Source organism: Zosterops lateralis, assembly GCF_965231275.1.
Source record: "Zosterops lateralis genome assembly, chromosome: 17".
NCBI lineage: Eukaryota > Metazoa > Chordata > Aves > Passeriformes > Zosteropidae > Zosterops > Zosterops lateralis.
In genome coordinates this window covers 3,408,199-3,435,960 of record NC_139777.1, presented here as the reverse complement: position 1 = coordinate 3,435,960, position 27,762 = coordinate 3,408,199, and the positions used below count along the sequence as shown (strand labels likewise).

Genomic DNA, 27,762 nt, shown 5'->3' with positions numbered 1-27,762 from the left:
TCCCATAAGCCAGTTAAGAGAAGGGAAAACTTAGGAAGTTTTTGCTTTGGTCCTTTTGAAGTAGGATTTGCCTAAAATATTGAAGTGAGGACAGCTTACTTCAAATACTTTTGTCCTGCACGCTGCTGCTGCCCCATCTATCTCTAGGAGGAAAAACTCCAAAACCGGGAGCGGTGCCGGTTCTGGGAGCAGGAGCGCGTCCTCCATTGTGAGTACGGCCAGCGCTGCAGGGCTGGTGCCGCGCCGCCTACACGTCCCAGCGTGCAGCGCGCCTCACCGCTGCCCGGTTCCGTTGTTCGCCGCCCCGATGCACGCTGGGAGTTGTAGTCCGCGGTGTCCGCCGTCCCGCCCGCCCCGCGCTTCCCGCCGCCCTTTGCTCCCCGCCCCGCCCTTCCTGCGGCGGCCAAGATGGCGGCGGAGGTGGACTTCGGGGACCGCGAGCTGTTCGGGCAGCTGGAGGGCGAGCCCGGGCCGCCCTCGCCGCCCGCCCTGGAGGAGCCGGACCCGCTGCTGGAGCTCTACGAGCGGCTGCGCGACCGCGACGAGACGGTGCAGCGGCTGCGGGCGGAGAATATCCTGGCGGGAGAGGCAGGCCCCGCGCCGGGGCGGGGGAGGCGGGCGCGCCGCTGTGGCCGGTTCCCTTCCGGGCCAGCCCGGCCCGGCCCTCAGCGGGCTCCAGCTTGTCCCCGGCGGGCTGTGGGAACGAACCCTCGGTCTCCGCCGGGACAGGACTGAGCTGGGCGTGAGGGGAGCCGAGCCTGGTGCTCCCCGGCTTCCTCAGAGCACGTTTTCCATGGAAACTTTTATCCCAGAGCGGCGGGGCCTCTTCCAGCCCCGCCTCAGGCGGCGGCTCCGTCCCGGGATGCGGGGCCGGCTGTTGGAACGGCTCTCGCTGAATGCCTGCCTTCCTCCTCTCCGAGGAAAACAGACCCCTCTGTGCTCACTCTAATAATCTGTTTTAACACAGACACAAATAATTTCGAATAGTTGAATTGTGGCGCGTTCCCTAAAGGGTGTTTGGCTTTGCCGCTGCAGCAGAGCGGAATCTGGAATGTGTTATGATTTATTTCCCGTTTACAAGCACACGTGTGCTACCGTTACCTTTTGTTTGGTGACAATCGCAGATGTTTTAAAAGTAAAATAATACAAATATGTTAATACAGTCATTGCATGGAATGAACGGCACTATTTGGATTGTCACAGCTAGTCCTCTTTTCGTTTGTGATGTTTTGATTTTTTTTTTTTTTTTCCATTTTATTTTTTTTTCAGCAACAGGTGGATTTTTAAATAATCCCCTGTGCAGTGAAAGAGAAGGACTGAAACCCTATTTGTTGTTCTGTGAAATTCCTCCTCGGTGTTTTTTTTGTTTGTTTTGGGTGTGGGTTTGTGTCTCCCAAAGAAAATCATAGTCCTTAACAATAAGTTAACATCAGGAACTTAAAAGGAAGCTCAGAATTCTGACTCGTCCAAGGTATGTTAATGCTGACTTACAACACTGTATAAATTACATAGAGAATATATTTCTTTATGTGTGTGTATATATAAATAGAGTTTATCTAAGATAAAAGCTGTCTGGGGTAACAATCTGTCACGTTTTGTTTCCATGTCCCAATCCTTGCTCAGGTGTTGGGCTTCTAAATCCCATTCCAGTTCTTGAAAAGTCATTTGGAGTTCAATAGCAGGAACTCAGTTGATATTGCTGTAACTCTTACTTATTTGTGTGTATCTGTTTTATTAAACTCACTTGATCTTCAGGTTTTAATGCAAGTTCAGCAGTGAGGAAAAATTACATTCAAATGCTTGAATAAATCTTAGTTAGAAGATTATATAAATTATATATATATAATATATACAATATATATAATTGTTTATTGAAATTAGGATAGCAGGAAGAGAATCCTGTTCATACAGAATTAAATATTTCTGTACTGTGGGGATATTTTGTTCTCCTTCCACCTCACACCAACCTGCTTTGCTCAAGAGGATAGTTTCTGTTTAAGTGGATAGGAACTTCTTAAAAATACAGATTTTTATATTGACCAAACCTTCCTCCCTCTGTGGGGCCCAAACTCAGCTGGATAAAACTGGTGGGGAATATTTACTGTACCCATTGTCTGTTCTGTGCTGTTCTAGTGGCATCTCCCTGGAAAACCCCAAAGTCGATGGACCTCTGTTGCAGATTTTATTTATGAACAATGTCATTACTAAGTAAGTATTTTCAAGAAAAAAAAAATCTGACAGGAAATGGGGGCTTTTCCCCCCTTTTTTTTAGATGTAACAGTGCTGTGCTCAAATTGTGGATGTGGATTTTATTCAATAACACAAACTACTGAAGCTTGGAAGGGAGAAAGGCTAATGGGCAATATGACAGGAATTCTGTTCATTAGCAATATCTGGTTTTATCATGAAGTGAATGGTGACTTCCAGGAGCTTGGAGTGAGTCTGAAGAGCAGTTTGCATTTCAGGAATGTTGTGGGTAAAATATAACAAATGAATCTTTCCCTGCCTCTGAGTTGATTTTTTGCCACACTGAGGTGCTCTCTAATATCAGATTGCATTTGTGTTGCGGGGGGGTTGAGAGTGGGCAAAAAAGAATTGGTTTTTCCCCTTTTCTAAGTTACTTAGTAAATGATTAAGTTACTTAGAAAAAGAGACATCTACTTTTTGTTTCAGCCTTGCTTATGTCTTCATCTCTCTGTACTTCATCCCAGGCGCTATCATCAAGAAATTGAAGATTTTATTTATAGTTTAGTTCAAAAATATGAAGAGCAGAAGAAAAGTGAACAAGAAAGATCACAACTGAACCCTAAGCCACAGGTACTTTAAAACTCAAATTGTTATGAAGTGCTTCTTCTCCATCTGTGTAATGGGAATATTGAAATATTGCACTGTTAAACAGTAACAAAAATCAAATCAAGTAGTTGGCAAACAAATGTTATATAACTATTCGTACCAAAAAATAGAGCCCAGGATAAAGGAAAGATCCTTTCTGCCCGTGAAAATACTTCTTGAAAATTGTCCCTAGTGAAATTTCACTGAAAGAAATTTAATAACTTGGTTTAAATAATTGAGAAGAAAGCTTAATGTATCCTCTTCTGATAGTATTTGGCCCAACTCTTGAGTATATGTAAGAAAACAGATGAACAACAGAATCTGAAAATTTACTTTCTCCTAGTTTAGAATTTTGATTTTTGAGTCATCATTCACTTGGAGTAAAAGGGTGCAAAGGCACATTTCTCTCTATCTTTCCCTTAGCTTTTTTTGATGAGAATAAAACTGTTATTATGCAGTGTATTTCTCAGAAAAAAAAAAAAAGCCTTAGAAAGGAGCTTGTCATGGTTTGAACTGTGGAAAACTTCATGACTGATGTGGACATCTCCCTCCTACTGTTGGTGAAAAGACAGAAGCTGAGCCCCCCATCTGTGGCTTTTACATCACTAATTCAGGAGCTGTGTTGATTTAAATGAATTATTTTTTTTTTTTTGCTTTTCCTCTCAGCCCTCCAGTGTTGTTTTGGAAGAGGATTGTAAAGGAACCGGCTCGAGTTCTAAAAGAGTAAAAGAAGCTTTTAGTGTAAGTTTTTGATTGTGCTCTTCCATGGTAGGTGTAACTCTTCATTCTCCACATTCAGTGCACACTTCCATTGAAATAAAATCTGTTAACTGCTGTTATTACACTTATAAATGAAATTTAAATTCAGCAATGTTTGAGCTACATCAGTGCAAAAAAAAATCTTACGTGTGCAGGTTTGGGCTTGTATTAATTGTAAATTCTTACAGAATGGGGAAAAAAAAACCTTGGAAGTATTTCAAGCAGTGTAAATTTATAGAAATGCTACCAATCTCACCTAAATACTGACACATTTCTGACAATTCTCTGACTTTTTTTCTACAGGTTGTAGGAAGTGTTCTGTATTTTACCAATTTTTGTCTCGATAAACTGGGACAGCCTATTTTAAATGAGAATCCACAGCTGACAGAAGGATGGGAAATACCTAAGTATCCTGTTTGCTAAAAAAAAACACCTTTCTTTTTTCCGTTTGTCAAATCCAAGGAATTCCAGTGGGTAAATTGAGCTCAAATTCTCTTCAGTGGATTGTGTGATTTGTGTTTCAAAACCATACCAGTCATTATAGATGGGATGATTCAATGAGTCATTAATGGCTTTTTTTTATTCAAAACAAATAAGTATTTTTATGTAATTGACATGCTAATTGCTATCCTGAAAGTGAATGCCTTATCTCCATAAATATATTTTGTGATTTTAAGATTTCCTTGGCCAGTCCCTACTCAGATTTGGAATGACAGCTTGTTGCAGATTGAATAAGTATTCTCCCTCCATAAAATCCACTCTTGGGGAGAAGAAAAGGGTTTGGGAAACTCAAACATGCTGTAAAATGCTTTTTTTGCAAATGTGGGAGCTAGAGAGAAAGTCTTTTACTAAAATTTAATTATGGTATGCTCATAACATGCATCCATTTTAAAGTTGGTCCTTTATTGTTTATTAAAGCCAATGTTTGAGTAGTGGAATTGAGAGAAGTGCAATATTCATTATTTTTGAATATTGTTTTTGTCTTCCATGAGAAAAAGAAATTGGACAAGAAATTTCTCAAGTGACATCATCTCCCCAGGTTTCCAGTCCTGGAAAGACTCAGGACAAGAAGCAGTTTCAGGATTCATTTTTGCAATATCCAGTTCTTACGCTTGTAATCAAGGTTATGTCAGTGTTAAAAAAATTACTTATATCTGAACATAAATTGCAAATTTACAATCTCCCAACTTCTGGATGAAGGAAGTAGATGCTTAATGGGAATTTCTCCTTAAATGCCAAGTTAAGTGTGGCTGGACTGATGCTGAGTGAGATGGTTCATCAGGCACTGGCTTCTGAATGACCAAAGTACTGCTCTCAGTGAACCTGTCAGTTTTAAACTCTATCTAGATGGGGTTTAATAAGATTCCTGTGAAGCATTTCAGAATTATTATCTGGAAATTTCTGCCAGTGAACAACAGGATTGTAGTTTTAGCAAGTGCTGATAAAGTATTGGGTAGAAATTCGCAGCAGGAAACAGCATAAGCTCATCTTAGCAAGTTTATAGTAGATATCATTTTATAGTTTATACTCAGGAGTTCATGTCAAGGACCCATTTGTAACTTAATGCAGATGAGTCAGTGTTCTGTTCAAAGCACTATTAAGTTTTCATTGATATTTTAAACAAAATGGAAATTTTGCTTCATCCAGTAGCAGTTCCTTATTGAAATCTAAAGATATCAGCAAGTTTTCAGCCAGATTCTCTCCCTAGATGGACAAGAAATACAAGTAAAACCCAAAAGGTTTGTATTATTCTTAAATATAAAGTTTTGAGCTGAAAAGTTCAGATGCACTCTGTGATTATTGCCCAGTTAATAAACCTTTGGACATACTTGAGCAATGAGTATTTAAATTTAAATTAAATAAGCCAGAGCTGAGCATTGAAGTCAGTGGGTCTATCTCTTTTTGAGTTTCTTTAAGAAGGGCCTAAAGTCAGTGTGTTGAAAACTTCCTGAATTTTTAGTTCTTTCTTTTTAGTTTCTTTCTGAATATTTAGTTCTTTTATTTCTTGTATCTTTAGTGATGGGTTTGTCATCCTTGCACTGGTGTTGTGTCATGGTTATGGTTCTGTAGATCAACTCCTGTCTGATTTCTTGGTAGATATTTAAGACAGGCTGATTTGAGAGTTGATGGTGGAGTTTTTATGGGAGGTCAGAAGTGAAGGGAATTCAGTTTCCAGCTGGAGTTACCTTGGACACTTGCTCTTGTGCCACACTTTTTGTCTCCACTTCTGGTTCCCGTCCTAATTCAGTAAAAATGAATATTCAGAAAATAAATCTCCCTCTAAAATCGTGGTATTTCACCCCAGTAACATTGCAAATGTTTCCTGCCACGGTGTGAATGTAAAGGAAGATTTAAGTTGCAGTTCCAGTCCAGGTTTCCAGTGCAGTTTCACAAAATTAATTACTTGAAACTGTGGGCCAGGAGTTTGCAAAGAAATGGTTGTGCTCTGCTGTTTGTTTCTACTGGTGACTGATTCCCAGTATTGTGGAAAGGGTCAAGCCTCTGATGATACCATTTCCTATTTCCCTCTGCCCTCTCCTCATTTCCGATGTTCTCCTTAGCACTGTGAAATGAGCAGTATTCTCTAGTTAAGGATTGATGTGAAATCAGCAGTATTCTCTAGTTAAGGATTGATGTGAAATCAGCAGTATTCTCTAGTTAAGGATTGATGTGAAATCAGCAGTATTCTCTAGTTAAGGATTGATGTGAAATCAGCAGTATTCTCTAGTTAAGGATTGATGTAAGTTTAAACAAAGCAGAAGACAGCACATGACATCAGCAGTCATGGCTTTTGGTTTTGTGTTTCTCAAGTCTAAACTTAAAATCTCTTAAAACTAAAAATAATTAGATGTTTTTAACATTGCAAAATTGTTTTCAGGCTTAATTTGTTGTGCATTTTTCAAGCAGGCCCAAACCTCATTGTTTCAATTGTGGTTCTGAAGACCATCAGATGAAGGACTGCCCAAAGGTAAAGTCACCAGTATTCCAAAGACTGCTGCTCTCCAAGCTTTGTGTTGGGTGAAGGAGTGCATAAATTGTAAGTTGTCCAACTCTAAACTTCCCAATTGTATTATCTTTAAGCCACGAAATGCAGCTCGTATAAATGAGAAGAGAAAGGAGTTTTTGGAAGCGTGTGGTGACTCGAGCAATCAGAATTTTCAGCAGCGTTACCATGCAGACGAAGTAGAAGAGAGGTTTGGGAAATTTAAGCCAGGAGTGATTAGGTATCTCTTTTCTTTCCATTTGCTTTTTCTGGAATACCTCTTCTGCCTTTTGGAGTGCCGGATTTTAATTGCCAGAGTTTATTAACTTAATGAGTGTATTATGTTTGAATTTGCTAAATAGAATTTTAATAAATTGCAGAGATATCTTTCAAATGAAAACTCACTTCTAGTCCTACCCTTTCTGTAATGCAGGAAGATAAATATTACTCTTTGACTTCTCAAATTGCAAATTTATTATGTTCCTACTAAAAATGTATTGAAAAGTCTGCAGATTTTGAGCTTTGAGTGTCCCTTCCTCTCTTATTCAAAATGTTCAGAGAAATCATAGCATTGTGTGGCAGTCTCCAAAAAAAATCACCAGTAAATTCAGTGGCAAGGTCCACCCTTCCTGTTGATAGCTGCAGTCAAGGCCATGAGTCAGAAGTAGCAGGTCAAGTAGGTTATTCTTGGTGTAGAATTAAATCTAATAAAATGTTTAAGCATATCAGCAAGGCAAAAAGTTATATTTAATATCAGAGCTGGTTTTCATCTAGAGTTGTTATATCTGGGGTTGAAATACAGCACAGCTTGAGCTAAAACTCAGCTATTTTACCTTGACAGCCAAAAACCCCACAAAACATTCATAACCTTTTGTCACACCAATGAAGGGATTTTTCTGGCTGACATTCTGTTTCCTATTTGTTTTCTTGACCCAGTGGGGTCCTGCAGGATGCCCTTGGTGTGACAGACAAGAGCCTGCCCCCGTTCATTTACCGCATGCGGCAGCTGGGCTACCCCCCGGGCTGGCTCAAGGAGGCCGAAATGGAGCACTCAGGACTGGCTCTGTACGATGGAAAAGGTGAGCACTGTGGGGCTGGAATGCAGGTTTACTATGAGGCTCTGTACTGGCTGCATCCTCCTCAGGAGACAGTGAAGTAGCTGGTTTGTAAACCTTCATTTTCCTCGTGGAAGGGGGAGAAGGTTGCAAATCGAGCTGTTTTATTCATGTAAAAATACACTTTTTTATCAGCTGTGATGTGACAACAAAACAAATTACATAATGGTTGTGAGACTGTCAGTGGACTTTGCTTTTAGAACCTGGAGTTGTTTGAAACTGCAAGACTTGCAAATCTCTTATTGTCTAATTTCCTCTCCCTTTTCCTCTAACGTTCTATGAAAGAAGCCATAGTCCTCAATAAATTATTCTTGCATGGGAACAAAACCACCAGCAAGCAAACAACACACTTCTTGAAACCTAAGTAATTTACCAGCTTTTTATTTATGCTGCATCTCACAACAGTCCTGATGCCAAATTCTGAGGGTGGCAATGGTACATGAGGAGCAGTTGTGTAGGAATACCCAGTTTGTTTCTGGAGAGGCTTCATGCCTGTGTCTGATGGATTTGGTCACTGTTCCTGCCCCTCTGCATTTCAAAATTTTCTATCAATACTTACATTCCAAACCTCTGTTGTTAAATCCTGTGGATTTTTTTTCAGTGGTGTTCTTAATTGACATCAATAATAATTATATTCCATTACAGGTGAAGTTGAAGGAGAAGATGAGGGCTCTCCCAAGCCCAGACGTATCACTTATGATGTGTCTAAGTTGATAAATTATCCAGGCTTTAATATATCCACTCCCAGTGGGATCCCAGATGTGAGTAGCTGTTTTCTGCCTTCTGAATATGCTGAGTGACAGGAATTGCTTTTAGCCAAGAGTTAATGTTCTGTATTCTGCATCTGACAATTTCCTTTTAAGAGTTTCTTCTTTTTAAGCCCTTGCTTTGGGGCTGGGGGTTGCAATTAATGTGACAACTGATACTTGTCATGATTCTTGTGCTGGGGTCCTCCTGTCAGTGAATTCATCACTGATCTGAATGCCTGTGCATTAAAAAGAAGCACTCATGCATTTACACCTTTACATGTGCCCATTTAGTGACCTCCAAATGGGTTTTTTCATTCAGTTTTATTGACCAAAGTTCTGTTATTAACCAACCACAATCCACATTATTTCTCTTTACTCTTCTTTTTCCTTTTTGCTGTAGGAGTGGCAGATGTTTGGTTCCATCCCCATGCAGCCATCTCAACAGAAGGATGTTTTTGCTCACTACCTTTCTAATTTTCGGGAGGTGAATATATCTCACTGTTATTTGAAAAACAATATTGTCTTTCAGTTAGTGTAGGCCATGATGATTTCTTGCTTGTATCTTCTTTCTGCACAAGTGGACAGACTTTTTATTCACACTAGTGAGGGTAAAATGCTCATCTGGTTTATCTGTTTTAACAAAAAATAGCTTCATGTTTAAAATTAATTCTGTTATTTCACTTAATATAAGCAGATCCCAGTTGGGCAAAGATTTGTAAGCAGTTAGGAAAAAAAAATACTATGAATTTACACAGCCTCGAGTGATTGTATAGTTACAAAATTGCTTTAATTCTTACAGTTGAAAACATTACCCTGTACAGTATAATACTAACTCTTTTTGGTTTTGTGGATAATTTCTCTCCAGCCAAGTCCAAAACCCAGTAGCAAAAGGGCTGCACCTCAGTCAAAGTCTCATCATTCCAAACGACCAAGAGAAGACAGTTCAGAGATTGCAGCAGCTGACATGGACCTGGACTCTGGTACAGTCATTCTGCATTCTTTTTTTTCCTAATTTCAGCTTTTATTTTCAAAACAACTTGCTCTGAATTGAAATGTGAGAGTTAAAAGGAGAAGCCAATGTGTTAGTAGTCATTTTGGTGGTAACTAAAGGCAGGGGTGGCAGAGGCCAGCAGTGTCCTACTGCAGTGGCATTTGCTGTGATATATTTGGATGAAATAAAACAAATTTGCAAGCCTACAGCTTCTTAAAAATGAGGCAAACTCAAAGGAGGATTCAGTGTTAAGTGTCAGAACAGCTGGAGAAACTTCTGGCTTCCCCTTTTGAAATCTGCCATGAGGAATCCTTCAATGTGTCTCAGTGTGGAATGAGTTTGTTCTTAATACCTTCAGGAGTAGGTTTTTTTTTTCCCTTGAATGGCTGTCAGAGTTCAAATCCCAAAAAACGTAGTTTTGGTGAATATGAAAACCCTCACAAAGTTTGTTACGTCTCAGCTGAAAACCAAGTATGAGAAGATGTAAATCTGCTAGTTAATCAGAGCATTGGCACTTTGAGTCTTGTCCTGGTCAGATTGCAGGTTCTAAAAGGTGTCTTTTAATCTCTTTCTAGATCCAGAAGGGGCACAGAGATCTCAAACTCCCAACAGTTTTCAGTTCCAACCTCCACTGCCACCTGGCTCTCCATCGATGTCCACTCCTCCGCCTGTGCCACGAGGAACACCCCCACTCACACCCCCTCAGCCTTCCACACCCACCCACTCTCCCCTCACCAGGACTACCCCACCACCAAACTCTTCCAGTCCCCACCCCAAAATAGTGGACTCAGTCATGGATGAGGATACACTGACCTTGGAAGAGCTGGAGGAGCAGCAGAGGTTAATCTGGGCAGCGCTGGAGCAGGCGGAGAGCACAAACAGTGACTCTGATATTCCTGTTGGCACTCCTTTAACTGGGAATTCCCTTACATCATCACCAGCCAGGAATGAAGCAGATCTGGTTGCAGAAGTCAGGTCACCTGAGAAAGTGATCTCAGTGGAAACAGAGTTCTCTGACAGCAGTGAGCAGATCCCAGAAAACGAACTTTCTCAAACCGATCCCAATCTCGAGGACAATTTGCTTGACTTAAAGGAAGACCCTGATAATGCAGTTTCTGAAGGCCTGCTGGATGACACCCTGCCTGCTCCCAAGCCTGAGGTTAATGAGGGGGAAAACTCAGGGGGTAATAAAGTGCCCACAAGCACTGGATCATCTGTGAAAAAGTCTGGATTTGTTCCTGACATGAGCAAGTTTGCTGCAGGCATCACACCATTTGAATTTGAAAATATGGCAGAATCAACTGGGGTTTATCTGCGGATAAGAAGCCTGTTAAAAAATTCCCCAAGAAACCAGCAAAAGAAAAAGACTTAAATCTTAACTGGTCTTTTATTTTCTTATGTCCAAATCCCTTCTGTTTCCCCACCGCCCCAGTTTTACAAACTCAAGATAACCTCCCTCATCTTATGGGAAAGAGAAAATCTTGACAAATACAGGTCTGTCCTGTTCTTCCTTGGTGTTGAAGTCACTGCAGGTTTCCATCTTGACCAGGACCACCAATGCAGCCAGAAAATATAGAATTTTCTCAAATTGCATGTTTCCACTAAGGAATAACAGGACTGCTGATTTGTTAAGAGCATTTTATTTGCCAATACTCGAGACTCTAAAATGCAGAGTTTGTGGTTTGGTGTTCTTTATTTTGGCTAAGATTTATATTGTCCTTGAGTTTCAGGTGGATTGGTGATTTTTTTAATATCTGTCCTTTGTACAATAATCTACACTTTATACATTTTGCTAATTATCCTGTAGATAAGTTTAATATATTCGGAATGTTTTTAAAGAGGTCTAATGTTAAGGTTTCCCATATCAAAGTCCTGGCAATTGGAGGAAAAGAATTGGGGATTACAGTGCTATTTTCACCATTTCAAATATTTTTATAAATTATTTATGTGGGTCTGTTTTAATTGCCACTGTATCTTTTGTAGCATCGTCCTTCATGTAAACTTGCTGTACATACATGGTCGTGATTGTCTACAGAGGTTTAATAAATGAGCTTTTAGCTAAAAAACTTTTAATTGGAGTGCTAAAGCAGCAAAATGCTGGTTTTGAAAATAAGCTGCTGAAGCAAATTGGGAAAACAAGCTGAGCAAAATGAGGGTGAGTAGAGTGAAATATTTTAGGAAGGGCCACAACTATTGGCTTTGGGTTTTCTTAATCAAGAAACCGTTAAAATTCTCTTAGCTCCTTAAACAGAACCTTGCCATACCATTCAGTTTTCATAATCTGAAGAGCTGCCTGCTTCTGAATGCTTAGAAATGTCATAATCCTACTGATTAATTATTCTAACACTTTTTTTCTCCTTCTTGTCTCGGGAGGGACCTGTGGCTGAAGTGACTGTACATTGTTCATTTGCCAAGAGAGGGAGCACTAGATTGATGTAAGGCGTTCCTTGGAGCTGGTAAAGCATTTGTCCTTCCAGAAATGCAGGAAAAGTCTCTCCAACCAAGTGTAAAGCAGAGTAAACCAAAGCATTTTCAAGTATCTAACAAAAAACTATTGAAGAGGAATGTCCATGAGATAATGTTAGAGAGTGAACTTAATTCTTTTGTATTCTCAGGTTTGCAGTTAGTGCATATTGCCCAAAGATCTTTAAAATACGTGATATTGGTACACTCTGCATTTGAATGTCTTTGAGAACCCAAGGGTTTTTGCAGTTAAAGCCTTTATTATTTCTCTTTCTTTTTTTCTCCCTAAACTTTACAGGAAGGCAAAACCAAAGCGCCTTTATGTGTGAATTCTGAGTGGCTGAAAAATCTTTTTGCAGCATTTACCAGTTCAGTTTATTTGGTTGCACTTGGAAAGCAAGTCAAGGTAAATGTTCATCATATGTTCTAAAATGAATGGCTTTTTTTTTTTTTGTCCTAGTTAATAGGAGAAATAGTATTTTTATAACAGGAGTGGACAACAAAATAATGTGCTATTTCCACTTCCTACACACATTTAAAGAAAGCTGTGTTGGGAACCATATGGAGGTCTGGCACTTTTTCCTCCTCCTCTTTCCATGGAGTTAAAAGCCAGTAATGACCGTTTACAGGAGCCTTTGTGTGCTGCATCATTGCCACGTGGATGATAAAGGGATGCAGGGCAGGAGGTGATGATTGCCTGTGCACACCTTTTGGGCGTGTTGTGCTGCTCATATTTGAAACATGAAGTTCTCTCACCACACCTTAAAGATCTGGTTTTAATGGCTCTTAGGAAATGCTGCTGCTTGAGAAGGACATGCAGCCTAAACTAAAGAACTGCTTGTGGTTTCTGTGAGCAAGGCAGAAGAGTACAGAAGATAAAAATCATCTTTATGTGCTTAGAACCTTTTAGTGCTCTGTATGGTCCATCCTCAATCACCCTTCCACATAATTAATTGGTCATAACAGATAAGCAGAACAGTTGTGACTAAAGTACTTTGTTATTGTTTTGTTTTTTCAAACTGCAATGTTAAAATGTTTCTGTAATGCATATTTTTTTCTTAAAATAATATTTTTGTGGTATGTTTTGATCTCAGAAAAACAGGCAGGGACTGTTTAATTTCTGGGTTTGATTTTAGTAATTTAATTTCAAATAAGGATAATCATACAAAATTCTCTGAGAGCACTCAGAGGTGTCTTTTAAATTGTTCTTTTACATTTTCTCTCTGGAATTGTCCATCCTTTGGAAGTGCCAGTCAGCATGGATAGTGCTGTGAGAAAACTGAACCAGTAAGTAAAACTCCTGCATTTACCTTTGCTGTAAGACACAGTTAATTAGGGATGGGGAGTTATCTCTGCTGCTTCTCTCATGATGAGGAATTCATTCATCTGCATCTCTTAGCAATTTATCTATAATTCACTGTTCTATCAAGTGCTACATATTGTTGCACTGAAGATGCTTGTAATTAGTGAGGTTTTTAATCTGTCAGCTGTGACTACTCAAATGGGTTTTGTATATTGAAACTGCAATCAGATCATACTCTTAAGTCCCAAGGAAAAGCTGAATAGCAAAGTATTTTGGGTCCTTTTAAGTGCCATTCCCATGGTGATGGGTGTGGCATAATAACCTAGATTAGAGTTTACTAAAAGGAATGAGTAATAAAATCTGTAATGAGGTGGGTATAGCATGAGCAGGCATCACTCAGATTTTCCCACAGATTCCTGTTGGCATAGTCCTCGTGTTTATTTACAGCACTTGGAACTGGAAAAAAATTTAAAAATTCCCATGCACGTCTAAAAAATCAAATCCCTGCAAAATATTCTGGGTATCAGCCAGGTGGGAAGGTGTGTCTTAAAAAAATTCAAATTTCTGACTCTAAATTTTTATAACCCAATTCACAGCGCTCCAAACGTCAAGGAAGGAGAAACAGCTGAGATTCTAGAAGATATCTGAAAGATGTGGTAGCTGCTAAAAATAATTATTTCTCTGCAAGCTCTGTGAGGCAGCATAGCTGGGGAAAAAAAAAAAAGAAAAAAAGGAAAAACGACGAGGAGGAAAAAGCTCCAATATAATTAAAGTGTTACAGTTGCCATGGAACCCCCGTAGCACCTTCATTCTGTGCCATGGCTGTGCTGCCCCTGGGAGGGGAATGCCACTGAAGATTGATGCTGTTCCCAAGAATACAGTGCACAGTCATTGCTACAATTTGGGGGGTGGGAGGGGATGTGTCAGGGGGAGGAATTGGTCGTGATTCCTCAAGTAGCTCGAAAACAGGATGGATTTAATAACGTGGTAATTACTGTGTGACAATTGGGCACTTCCTTGACTTCAGACAACTACAGCAGCAGAGATGTTATGTAAGATTTTTTGCAACATGTGTTTAGTTGTCACCCATAACTGAATGAACATTTATTTACCCTTTCTTTAGAATTCAGCACTCGATAGGAACAAAATCCTTCTGCTTTGCTTCGCTGTAGGTGAGAATCCAGCTTTTATTGGTATTTACATAAGTGCTAGAATGATTTGCATCTTTATTAATAGACTGGTTTCTCAGTTATCAGGGAAATGAAACACTCATCAAGAGGAACATTATTGTTAATTTAAGTATCTTGTTTAAACCAGAATGCAGAAAGGATTCTTTCTTAATTTGTTCAAATACTGTTCTCTGTTGTTTTATCCATGTTAGGTAGAACAAATAATGTAAAATTGGATGAAAGCTTGTCTTGAGTAGCTCACCAGAGAAAATGGGTGTTTGCAGAGCTTTTTCTTTTTTTGCTGCTGAGTAGTCTGGCTGACCTGGGGAAGGAAACCAGTAAGTACATTAGCAGTGAAAAGACTTCTTACAGCCTTTACAGAAAATAGTAGTGCAAGTGCTGGAATTTTTGAAGCAGCACTTCTGAGATTAAAAAAAAAAAAAAAAAAGCAATTAGCTGCCTTTTCTGTAGCAGATGTGACCATCAGTTCTGTTTAGGGATTGCCAGATGTGCATATTGAAGAGATCATTCAGATGGGGGAAAAAAAATCTTTACTCAAAATTCTCATACTTGGGTGAATACATCCCATTGAATAGAAAAATGGATTTCTTCAGTCAGGAAATCCTTACATTCAGATCTTAAAGGACAACATTTTACCTCTTTAGAAAACTTCAACAACCTTGGACCCTTCACAAATCTGAACAAGGGCAGAAACAACTGCAACTGGTGTTCCCACATTATTGAGAACAGTTTTAATTTTAAAGAGAGCCTTGTGGCCAGGATGCCAGTAGTTATGTCGGCATCCTGAATTTCCCTGGAGCATCCCGCAGTTCCTGTTCTCATGGAGTTATGAAAATGCCTATATATTATTTGTTGACTGATCTGATCATGCAGATCAGAAAACAGAGCTACTAGGACTGGAATCAAAGATATTCTGGCTTTCAATCATATCTAATCCTGTATACGAGTGTGGTTTATAATAACAGGATCTTTTATTACAGTGATTCTTACAAATTGGTTGAGCCCTACTGGTGTAGGCTGGAACACAGAGGCTGTCAACCATTTCCAGCTGGGATGAAATAAAGTTACAGTTGTTCCAAAGCTACATTTTCGTGGTATGAAGTTGATTCTGGTCAAAAGATGGATAACAAACTCTCTTTTTTTCCTACAGGACTGCGAGATCCTGAAGCTGAGTCTGTTCAGTAGGAAATGACTGGAAAAAACAGTAGCACATTCTCCTGAGCTGTGTGATGTTCTTGCCTTAGTCCAGGACATTTTTACTGTAGCCTTGCAAGGGAGTGAAGCAAACTTTACACATTTAAACCATATTTTATCCATTTTTTCCCCACTGTTACTGCTTCCAGACGATAAGTTCTACAATAATAGCACAAAGTTGCAACTTCTAGTTTTCATCTTTAAGCTGTCTTGTTCCTGTGCTCTGTCCTAGATGCATCAGTCTGGTACTGCTTATACAATTTTAATGCTGTGCACTGAACTGCAAGCATTTGAGATGGACTTACATGGTGGCAGATTAACTGAGAGACAAAACATCAGATTAATGATGGAGAATGATAGATACACTTAGAGAAAAACCCATTCTACATTAGCATCAGTTCAATGCAGAAAGCTCAAATCTGCACCACCAGAAAGAAGCACAAAGGTTCCCCACTGCAGCTCTCAAGGCAGCAGATATTTTAAGTAAGTGTTCTGTAAAGTTAGTACAACTCTCCAGTTTCTACCCTTACTGCAATTTTTGTGTTGGGGATTATTTCCATAGCTAGGGGCTGCAGGGTCATTTTTTTTTTTTTTTTTTACAATGATCCCTTGCTGGCTCTGCACTTTTAAATACAACCCAATGATTAAGTCCTGAAGTCCTTATTCAGCGAAACTTTTATCAAATTTTTCAGGGAGAAAGAGGAGTGGCTGTACCTGGATTCAAGTGTCTGTTTCACCATATAATGGGCCATGGCAAGAGATTCTGTTTAACATTAGAAAGTAAAATTCTAACAAACATTGCTAAATGCTGATGTACTTGAAGCCTATTATTTTGGGGAAGTGCATCACACCATTTTGTGCTTTACCGTGCTGGATTAATGCCAAAGAACGAAGCCAAAACGAAACACAAATCGCAATCAGTCCCCAGCAATGGAACTGCTTTCTCATCACCCTTTTGTTCGAATGGCATCATGCAGAAACCAAACAAGCTCTGAGACTGCAAACTGAGGTTTGCTTTGTGAGGAATTCAGCGGTGGATGGGCCAGCTCTGCTGCCTGGTTATAAGAAGGGAAGAAGTGGAGCAGAGCTGTTTGATTCAGCCTTGAAAATGAGTGTTAAATTGTTGATGATGGCGTTGGAGCTGCCCCTCCAGCTGTTTAAACTTCAGCAGCGGGATAACACTGCCAGCTTCCAAACGCGTTGGTTCACAAACACAATGCAAATAAAAACATTTCATCACTTAAAGGACGATAAATTTCCGCACGATAAATTTCCGGGCATCAGGACAAAAGGAAAATGGAGTGAAGCAGCAGACAGTGAAGTTATTCACCCACTCACTACAGAGCGATGCGCTTCACACCTCCCCGCCCGTGCCCACCCTCCTCTCCCCCTCCCACCCACCCACCCAGCCCGGCTGTGCCGCAGCGGCGGCTCCGGGACCACCGGGCTCCCCCCGAGCCGGGGCTGCAGCCTCTCCCCGCCTCGAACAAAGCGGGGGGCGGACAAAGAGAGAGAGAGAGAGAGAGAGGAGGGGGCGCGGGGAGCTCGGGGGCACCGCCGGTACCGCTGGCGCTGGTGCTGCTGGCGCAGTCCCCGCCCCGGCGGGCGCAGACGTTTGTGCCCGCCCCGTTCCGCCTCTCTGCGAGCCGGGGCGGCGCCGCTGCAGAGGGGAGCGGGAGCAGCAGCAGCAGGAACAGGAGCGGGAGGGAGAGCAGCAGCCGGAGGAGGAGGCGGCGGCGCCGGTAAGGTGGAGGAGGGTGAGGGAGGCCGCCTCAGGGAGAGCGCGGGGCCACGGCGGAGCCTGAGGGCGGAGGGAACCGCGGCCGCCGCTCCCGCCCCGGGGCCTCCGCGCTTCCCGTCCGGGCGCCGCGCTGGGCGGGTCTGAGGGCGAAGGGGGTCGGTGCTGAGGGGGCTGAGGGGCCGTGAGGGGCGGTGGCGGTGGCGGTGGCGGCGGGCCGGGCCCCGGCGCTGAGGGAGGGCTGTTAGCGGCCGCCACACGTGCTGCCTGCGCCGCCCTCAGCGGCCCAGCCCCGGCGGGACGGGGCGCTGCGGACCCGGGGCCGGGCCGGGAGCGGCGGGGCCGCCTCGGCTCCCTCAGCCCTCAGCCCGCGGGGTGGGCTTGTCCGGAGCGGGGACACCACGGTGGGACCGCAGCCTTTGCTGGAGTCTCGCCCTGGGGAGCTGCGGCGCTGCTGGGCTGGGTTAGTGCTGGCTTGAGCTATCTCTTCTGAGGTGTGGGTAGTCCTTATATATTCCTTGGTAAGTGCTGACCTGCAATTCCCACCATCCTGTCTTTACATAGGGATATTTTACTAATAATCTACCTTGGCATTTTTTGGATATATATATTTTTTTTTACGGCCTCTCCCCATCCCGGCGTTGTTATAAAAGCTGCTGCGGTTTCCAGGTGAGCTGCTGTGGCATCCCCTCAGGTGGCTGAGCAGAGTTCCATGTTCTGGGTGTTCTGGGCAGTGTCAGAGCTGCGGCATCCCCGGGCACAGGAGCTGCTGCTCCAGGCCCCTCCTGTTCCCGCTACCCTGCTCCACCTCGGGCCATGCCGTGCTCCCTTTTCTGTGCCACAGCTGGCACAGGGCACAAGGTAATTGCTGCAGTTACTCACAGGGTAATGTGGCTCCTGCTGCATAAAAGAAATCGGGAGTTACTTTTCCCTTTCATCTCGATTTCTGAATCCATGCTTTAAATATTTTTGGTTTTTTAATATAAACAAACAAAAGGCAGCACCAAAGAAATTTTCCAAAACAGACTCTGTGATTGTGTATGTTGATGTATAAAAATATGACTGTGAAATGAAGGCTTGCTCCTCCCCACCCCTTCTCTTACCCCACTGTGATGAATGGGCAGGGTTTTATAGAAGTTCACAGGTTGCTTTGAGATCTTTGAGCAGAAGGATTTTCAAACATGTGATGCTTGTGTTGACACGTAGGAAGAAGAAAGAAAAAGAGGTACAAAAGAGGAAGTGCCTCGATGCCGGCTGCTTTGCGAAGTATTTTATTGAAATAGCAGAAATATGAATGCAATGTAAATTTGGAACTGGCAATGGCAGAGAGTGGTTTTCCTGAAGTGTGTCCTTGTGCACCTGCTGCAAGAGTAGGAAGATTGCAAAGTAGATACTGTGGAGGAAAAGTAAACACCTCCCCTCCACCCACAGCAACATTTCTTATTCTAAGGAAAGTTTGACTGTTCATCTTTTACACGCTGAGGGTTGTTAGTTCTTGCTGTAAAATGACAAGATTCCAGGGTTCTCTTCCTGCCCAGTCCTTGTGTGTGTGCTGGGAGATTTTCTGTCTGTGCTACAGTGCACTAAAGCTTTCCGTGTACTGAAGGGAGAAGGATGAGTTGTCTGAAGCAGAAAAGCTTGGAAATGTGACCTTAAATGTCCGTATCTTTAGGGATCAAGAGGGAGACTTTATTTGGCAAAAGAGAGTTTTACATAATTTGTATGGTTTCCCTTAAAGAGGAGATCTCAGCTTTCTAGGGAGGGCAGAGCACCAGCTGTCTTGTATGCTCATTCCAGATGTATTCTCTAGGGAACAGCAGCCTCTTTCCTCGTGTGGTTACACTGTAGGAAGGAGCAGTGATCTCTCTGCTGACTGCTACGACTTCCTAGAGCTCCTGAAGATTTCCTGTCTGACTTTCAGGTTGTATCTGTTTGCCATCTTCTGACTGTGGATACCCAAGACAGCCTTTATTTACTCAGCTTGGGCAGATTGCATAATTCCTTTAGTGTTCCTCCCTTTATCCTTTTAGCCCTGTTAAAGTTTTTCTTGGGAGGGACTGAGAATATATCAAAATAGATCCTCCTTAAAAAGAAATAGAGACCTCTGCCTTGCCAATATGATTTTTCAGAGCTGCTTTTCTTTCTCTTCCTAAAACACTCGGGTCAAATGTTAGCTCTGTATGTTGAATGCAAGTTTTCTAATGTTTGAACATGACAACCATGAATGAATGCAGCTCTTGTTTAATCCTTTGGCATTCCTTAGGGACTACTGGCTCTGCTGGCACACAGAAAGAGTAACTCGCTGGAATCCTTATTGGAGCGGCATGTTTGGAAATGCCTCAGATGGATGGTGTTTTGTTATTTCATGAAAGGCAATTATATACTGCATTAGCTGTAATCTCAGCTGCCCTCAGCCCCATGCCAGTTTCTGCTGGAGCAACCATTTCCTCGGTGTGGACTAGCAGAACTCTGTCAGCAGCTCCCTGATGATTTAAACACCTCCAGCTTGTGCAGGTGTCTGTCCTCCACATCCATTTGTTTTTGCAGAGTGAAGCTACACCCTGTGACTGACCCTCAGAAATACCCACAAATCTGGTGGCCCCCAAAAGGCTGTGAAGGATTCAGGAGATGTATCTAAGGACAGGCTGTGCAAGTTTGTGTTTTAACACCCACTTAAGTTTTTCCACTTGGAACATCTCATAAATTATTTGTACAAACTCAGAGGAATAGTGCCAAACATTCTTTTAATTTCTAAGACACATCTTCGCTGTTTCCAGAAGAACCACTGTTTAAAGCTATTCATTTTCCCTGATCTTTACAATCTTACTGTCTATTTTTTAGCTTATTATGAGGGGAAATTGCAAGGCATAGAGAGAAACTCAGTGTTGTACAGAATCAGCTTATTTGACTCTCTCATTCTGCTGCTCTGCTTGCCAGCAGCATCCACTCAATCACAGCAATATTTATCTAAGTTCTGAATTTGTACTTGTCCTGAGCTCTCTGCCAGCCGTGCAGCAGTCATGGTGCTCATTTCAAAGGCTGAGAGCAGGGAGAGCTAAAAAGAGACAGCTGACTTGATGTTTTCAGCCAGTGTGAAACAGTTACAGTTTCACCCAAGTCTATCAAAATTAAATCCTTGCTATAAAAAGCAGCATCTTTGTTTCAGCTGCTTCGGTTGTGATTGTATTAGGGAGAAGCCTTTGTGCCTTTAAATGCTGTGGGGCTTGAGGCTGACAGGGGATGATATTTTCTTTTTCAAGTTTTAAATTGTTGATCCCAAATAACTTAAACTTGAGACTCTGCTATTCCAAAATCATCATTTTATCCTGATTGCACTTACTGGGATGGCTGAAGTGCATTATTGTCAGCAAAAATCAGTGTGGACAAACAAATTGTTCTTTTTCTTATTGAAATGGAGTTCTTTGGAGGACAAGAATTTCCTGGGAAAAATGTAGTAAAATGAGTAAGTGATGATAATGAGCTAACCAGAAGAGATGGCAATTATTTACTTAGTTGGAAACTTTCTCTACTCCTCAATCCTTGATTCCTTCTGTAGGGAATGATGTTCTAGGGAGGGAGGATCATGTGCTTTCTGATCTTTTAATAGACCAGAGCAGCAATGTTTCTATAATCTGTGTGCACAGTGGCAACTTGAAGTGGTAGAGTTTGCATCACATTAACAATTATCAGCTCTTCCTGATTAATTAAAGATAGGCAGAATCTTTTTTTAAAAGACTGATCAGGCTGTGTTTGAAATAGCAATAGACTGAGAAAAAAAAATTACTCGTTAATTGCTGGCCCAAAATAGTTTTTTTAGACATTCTCTCATTTGTGCTTCATATTCAACAGTCTGTGTTTTAGTGTTTCTTTACAGAGGATCCTCAGGCATTTAGGAACCTGAATGAGCAGAGCAAGTTCTGGAATGATAAAACAGGGTGATTTTAAATGTCCTTGATGCAGAATTAAAATCCATAAGCAGAGCTGAAGCTTTGATGAATTACCTTCCTTATAGCAGTGCTGTAATATCTGACTGATGGTTTCAGGTCCTAAGCCTCTTAGTATCTTTGATCTGATTCATCTTCTTCTTAGTACAGTTTCTGAGTTATAGGAATTCACTCCACCTCTTCCCTTTCCCTGGCGTGTGCTGGGAGAATCCTGTTTATACAATTTGCAGCAAATATCTTGTACTTCCTAAGGCAGAAAAACATCCTTGTATCTTATTTAGCAATTCAGCAGTTCCCTAAAACCAATTTTCAGTGAATTTGGGTCTCATAATGGTTGCTTTCCTAACCATATTAAGTTCAAATTTTATATTATCTCCAAACAAACAGATAACCTGCTGCTACCAAATGTATTGATGACAAGTTTGCTTCAGAAATCAGTTGTTCTAAAGCTACTGGGAGAAACTCAAAACTCTTTAAACACAAGTCTCCCTCCTCCTGGTTCACCTGCTTCTGTGAAACCAGTAGGAATAGGATTTGTTTTTATTAGAGATCTCCTGCTTTTTACTTTACTTAGTTGAAATTACCCAGCTGGTCAAAATCAAAGGAGAAATATAGATTTGTGTGGAGGCCTGGCTGATGCTGAAAGATGATCTAAAAGCCTTTGGTTCTGAATACCCTGAGATCTGTGAACTCAAGTGGAGAACAGTTCCAGCCATCTCTGTGGTACAGAAATACAACTTCTACTATTGATTTCAATTAAGAAATAAATCTGAAGTTGCTGGATGAGCTGTGGGTTCATGTCCTTAATGAGGGACAGCATTGTAGTTCTAAACATTCTTCCCCAGTCCCTCTCAGGGTACAAGACAGAGGGAGCATCTTTGAGATCTTAAGGAAACATGGATTTGCTCTTTGGAGTGAAAAACCCAGGAGCTATTTTTGGGAATGTCCTTAGCCCGGTTCGATGGTGGGATGAGCGATGACAAGGCAGAGTGTTTGTGTTACAGCCCTGGGACTGCTCTGGAGATCCCTGTGCGCTGCTGTCTCACTGATCACACTCTGCTCGCCTCAGACTAAGGAATGTTTACCTAAGCCAGTGCCCTGGAAAACAGTTGGGAGGTTTTTTCAGGCCCTCTGCCACCGACAGGATAGCTCTGTTTCAGTTTCTGTTGGTTTTTGCCACTCTTGGTTTCAGGCTGAGTTCATCACATCAGTGCCGCTGTCAGAGGAGCTGTGTCATCCCAGTGGGCAAACTTCCCAAATTCCTGCAGGCTTTGGGCTCGTGTTATTATGGCAGCAAAAGCAAACTGTGTTTGGGTTAGACTAAAGCCCTACTAAAACTTGCATGCAGCAGTAATTTCCTGGAGTTATCCTGGTAGCTGCTGGAAGGCACTTCAGAAGAGCAAGAATGGCTTTTGTTCTGTCAGTTTAATAGTTATGCCTGGTTAAATTAAGTAGAGATGCACTTCTTCAAGAGTCTATCCTTAGTAAAATTAGTATTTATGTTAAAAATGGAATATAAGAAACTGTGGCTTTGAGGTTGCTGTATGAGAAGTGTTTGCCTTTGTGAAGGGTTTAGCTCTGGAATTCCTGTGATAGTTATGTTGGATTGAGCTGGAAAGCAGAATGTCATAAGGATCCTGTGTAAGTTATGAGACCCTCTTGCTTATTTTCTTACAAAATTTTTATTTCCTGTTCCACTACCTGCAAACAACAGATCTGAAAGGTCTGGAATTTTTTGTTTGTTTGTTTGTTTGTTTGGTTTGGTTTGGTTTGGTTTTTTTGTTATTTTTGCTATTTTCTACCTGATCAGCTGAGTCATGAATCCAATTTTTTTCTACCGTTAAAGGTGAGGTACAAAAGATTGGTTTGATGGGCAAGTACCAGCCCTCAGGTTTTGATGTTGGCACTATGCAGAGCATAATAACCCAAATAAATGTTTTCATGGCACTTGGCATAACAAACATTGAATTAAATAATGTCTTTTCTCCTAGTACTGATGTATCTGAAGGCTATATTCAGTTCATAACATTACTTGACTAATTGACATAAAAATCAATGTTTCCTGGAAGACAAAATGAAACTGAAGCTGTGTTTTTAAAAGCTCCCTTTCTCTAATTGCTGTGTGTTGAATGAGTAATCAAATATTGACTTCCAAATGCCAACTCTGCTTGTATTGAAATCTTAAATTCTTAATTCCATTTATTTTCTGATTTATATACAAATTCTTTCTTAGATTATATCAGTTTCAATGTGAGTAATACCTGAAGATGCCTCAGATTCCTCAGTGTAATCCCTGAGCAGTGCAGTGAAATCCTTCAGCAACGTTCAGATGCTCATTTTGGTTTAACAGTGGCCTCTGCAGAGGGTTTTACCTCAGTCCCACCACAATTTGCTGTTTGTGCCTCTCTTTGTTAACAAATGCCTACGGTGCTTTCTGGTGTGTTTCGGTCTGAACTTGCTGTGCCCATTCAATAAATGCATCAGAGCTGACAAAACACATGGAATTTGCAGTAAGTCAGAGGCATGAGGGTCAGAGAGAAGTTCATTTGCCTTTTCACTGTCTGGCTTCAGTGGATCAATGCAGAGAGAGCTGGGTGTGAGTTCATTGCTCCAGAACAGTTGTATTTAAGTAGTGAGTGGCCAGAAACACCAAGCTCTGTAAAGTGAATGCATGAGGGCTTCCAAATCCATTCTTCTGGTTTAGCAACTTGTAATTGTACAGGACTGGCTTTGAAGCTGAGTGAGACATTTAAAGTGGGTATTGTGTGCTCTGGAATATTTCATTGTAAATGTAATCCACTGCTTGCACAGTGGTTATTCAGACTTTTTGGGTGCCCAGTAAGAAATTTCTCCAATAGACCCAGAATGCAGCAGAGAGGGAGTCAGGATTAGGAAGATTTTTTTTGTTGTTCCAGGATTCAGCTTCTCTTGTGCCTCTTTCATCCAGAATTGTTCCTGTAAAGATCCTGCTGGGCATATCCCAGTCTGGTCAGTTTGTGCACCTGCTGTGCATGAATTACTCCTCTCAGAATCTTCCACAGGTTTGGCTCTGATCTGGCTCATTCTTGCACACAAAGAAATATTTTCCAGCAGCAAAGAGCAGTGCAAGGAGAAGCCATTGATTTTGTTCAAAGCCAAAAGGGGGTTGTATTTTTAAATGAGGTATGAATTTCAAAAGCTTATCAATTCAACTAAAACTATTATGTTCTTTTGTAAATATCTACAGTCACTTTTTACAGGAGTGTAATGACAGCCCAGGAGTCTGCAAATACAACTTTTGGAGCTGTAGGAATTAGATCTGAATCATAGAGAACATGTTTATGTGCTTTAGTTTTAAGACTGCAATAATTTTAGGAGTTGTGTTCATAACTGTGTGGGGTCAGAGCTCTTGGAGTAACTCATGGACTGGAGGGAAAATCTTTCCAGGTTCAAAATTCCAAGTTACTTTCTCTAAACTCCAGATATTTGGGGAATGATTCATGAGCTCCTTCAAGCTTGGCAGCAGCACTTGGACAAGTATGAAACAGGTATTTAAGAAACGCTGTTCAGGCAGAGATTTCAAACAGTGCTTCTTGTGCTGAGTTTGTTTTTCTCTCAGGTCAGATGAAGTTACTGCATCATGGTGGTCTTTGCAATATATTTTCCACTTAGCTTTTCTACGGAAGGATTTTCTGATTTATTTTGGTCATTTTACCTTTTCTTCATGGTATGGGAATTTATTTTCTAGGTGCTTATTACTGACTGCCAAAGGGGTTGCTTGTGCTGGTCTCTGCTTATAGGGCCCTGTGAGATTATTTTTCAGCAGTTATCTGTTCTACAAACCCTTTTTAGAATATTTACTCTCTACCTTTCAGTGTGACTGTTTATGTGTGCTTTGCAAAGCACCTCTGTGCTCAGCACAATTAACAAATCAAGTGGTCTCTGTGAGCTTGGAAATGCATTGGCATTGCAAGGCATTTCCCATCAGTTTTTACTTTATTAATGGTGTTAACTAAGTTAAATATTAATCTTTTTAATTTGAAGTGTTTTGAAGAACTAGGAAAAGCTGGATTGATTGCTTTAGGTCCTTTCCAGCCTAAACTATTCTGTGGTCCACTGGTACACTTAAATTCTTGTTGTGACTACAGGGTTAAGTAGAGTGAGCTGAGGCTTTTCTCCCTGTGTTCTCATTAAATTTAGTTCTTTTTGGAGTACTATTTGTTGAAAATAGTCTTGAAAAGAATGTTGGGCAGCTGCTTTCTTGTTATTATAGGAATTCCTTTTTTGACGGCTGGAAAATATTCTGCTTTTGTAATTTTGTAATTACGTGGCTACATTTATTTATTTATTTTTCAGATCAGCTTGCCACCAGAATTCATATCTATTAGCACATAGCACATTAGTGGGATTTATTTGCTTAAATCAGTGGTTCCCAACTTGTTGCTTGATCCATGCATTATTTAGAGGTCTTTAAAAGGTAAATAAGGATATCATTAATCAGTTAAAGTTCATATTGTGTGTAGTCATATATTTCCAATAATGGCACAAGTGTAAAGCCTGTGCTTAAAATCTCTTTTTATGCTCAGTTTTGTTATTGGTAGAAGACTTCAGTGGAATATATTATCAGAAGCTTTCTGGACTTTTCCTTAGGTTCCTGACAGGATATTTTGGGACACGGTAACATTTTTGCCTGTTGGTTATAGAGATCCTTTTTCAGGAGAGCTGACACAGATTCAAGGGAGGAGAGTACAAATTGAGACAAGCAGTGAGCTGCTGTCTTTTATGAGCACTGAAATGAGATCATTGACATCTGGAGCCTGTTAGGATATGTTGGAGTGTGTAATGCTTGAAATCACTTGATGCAAAAATTTATGTGTTTTATGAGCTCCATTAGGCAATGCTGCTCCAAAGGCCCTGTCCTTAAGACCAAAAGTTGCATTTTAACTATTGCAGTGAGGCACTCACTAATCAAAAAGTGTTGCCTATAATCTTAGCTTTTATTTTGTCTGAATTAAGCTACAATTTCAGTAACTCTGAAACCAGGACAGGAGGGATTGTGTTACTTCTGGCCTAGTTGAAGGCCTGTGTGTTGAGAAAAGCAAATGACACAGCAAATACATAACCCATGACTGTGGAGAGCAAGATTAAACTATGAATGAGTACCCTGAGCCAAGAAATGAAGTGGTAGAACATTCTAACTTTCTGTTGAGCAGAGGCTTGTTAACCACCTATTAATAAATAATTAACTGAAACTGGCAAAGTCTAATTTGGGTGGTAAGGTGGTGTGTGCTTGCTCTTGATATACCTGTCCTTGCACAATGCAGTTGTGGTGGTGCTGGAATGGTCTTTAGGGGCCAAAAAAGAGGTGATTTATGGAAAAGAATGTCAGAGTGCTGGGAGCAGTTCCAGCTTCCAGGCTTTAGGGGAAGTGTTCCTTAAAGAGGACTCCCCTTGGCCCAAATTTCCATCAGTTTGGTCTTTGGCATTGACTGTCAACTGAAAAGGACTGACCATGAGGCTCCTCCTGTCTCTGTATTTGTACCAAATCCTTCTTTATCTTGAACAGTTTTTCTGTTTTCATGGATTTTGATGGGTTGAGGAAAGTAAGGGAGGTGAGCGTAGAGATTCTGGAATTAGAGAGGAAGGAATAGGGGCTGTAGCCTGAGGAAGGGAACACATTTATAAAAGAGAAAACGAGGCTTTTCAGACCCTTGGTTGATAAGATCAAAGTGCAGTTTTAGAAGATTTCTAAAAGGAAAAATAAGGACATTTGATGCAGAGTCATAACTCTGCAGGCAGGTGGGTGACAAACTTCAGGCAACGCTAGGAAAAAAAAAAGTTCAGAAATCTTCCCAGCACTTCATCATTTTCATGGAGCAGAACTTAAATTGTAGGCAAACACAATTACATCCAAGGTGGTAATTCATGCTTTTTAAATTGCAGACTTAGAAAATTGCCTTGAATTTGCCGTGGCAGGTCTTGAAATATCATAAGGAATGTTTCGCTTTGGTGTTTAGGTTCACAAAGCAGTGAATTGATTTTTAGGAACGCTGATTAATAATTCATAACACAGGAGGGATAAATCTCCAACTGGCACATAAAGACAGGATTGGTTTATTCTCCTTAAGTTCTCCTTGCTGCAGCAGAGCCGTCTCTCCTGGCAGGTTTGTTTTACCTTTAACTGGGTGCTGAGCTGCCAGTTTGCACCCCTGGGCTCTGGGGGAGGCTGGAGCTGCCCAACTTTCTGTCCTGACAGGTGCCAAGAGTGCTGAGTAAAGGGCAGGACTGGGACCTGCTTTGTAGTTCTTGTTTGACGTGTTCTGAGCAAACAGTTGAGCAAACTTGCTGCCTGCCCCGTTTCCTTTTCCCTTCAGGTTTTTGTTTAGGTGTGTGCTGCTGCTGTTTAAGTGGTGTAGCTGTTCTGGCAGTGCCTCATCTAAAAGTCAGCACAAAGCCAAGCTGTGTTCACACAGAATAGTTTATTCCTTTGAAGAGGGGGGGAGAGCAGTCGCCTTGAAGTTC

The 27,762-nt window shown here is 41.2% G+C and overlaps 2 protein-coding genes across 12 annotated transcripts in view; both read left to right on the top strand.

Annotated features, from left to right (window-relative positions):
* Positions 1-408: 408 nt before the first annotated feature.
* Positions 409-16,766, top strand: ZCCHC8 (zinc finger CCHC-type containing 8; the record flags this gene model as incomplete). Of its 10 annotated transcripts, none has more annotated exons than XM_083874207.1 (18): positions 409-573; positions 1,431-1,471; positions 2,134-2,208; positions 2,712-2,817; positions 3,499-3,573; positions 3,895-3,998; positions 5,265-5,330; positions 6,496-6,559; positions 6,673-6,815; positions 7,511-7,653; positions 8,335-8,450; positions 8,839-8,922; positions 9,304-9,418; positions 10,005-13,179; positions 14,319-14,367; positions 14,577-14,702; positions 15,536-16,062; positions 16,272-16,764. In XM_083874207.1, 14 exons carry the CDS (start codon positions 409-411, stop codon positions 10,799-10,801), a joined length of 2,094 nt encoding a protein of 697 aa, XP_083730333.1. In that variant the 3' UTR covers positions 10,802-13,179; positions 14,319-14,367; positions 14,577-14,702; positions 15,536-16,062; positions 16,272-16,764. The 10 variants fall into 10 exon arrangements, with proteins under 10 accessions (XP_083730333.1, XP_083730337.1, XP_083730336.1 ...); XM_083874211.1 differs by having other exon boundaries at positions 10,005-12,298; positions 13,140-13,179; positions 15,536-16,763; XM_083874210.1 differs by having other exon boundaries at positions 10,005-12,298; positions 13,140-14,367; positions 15,536-16,766.
* A 1,035-nt stretch (positions 16,767-17,801) lies between these two features.
* The window catches only part of CLIP1 (CAP-Gly domain containing linker protein 1), a 61,099-nt gene continuing 51,138 nt past the window's right edge, over positions 17,802-27,762 (top strand). For both annotated transcript variants that reach the window (XR_014591299.1, XM_083873978.1), the window contains exon 1: positions 17,802-17,838. The gene's annotated coding sequence lies outside the window, so the exon portion shown is untranslated. The remainder of the gene's footprint in view (positions 17,839-27,762) is intronic.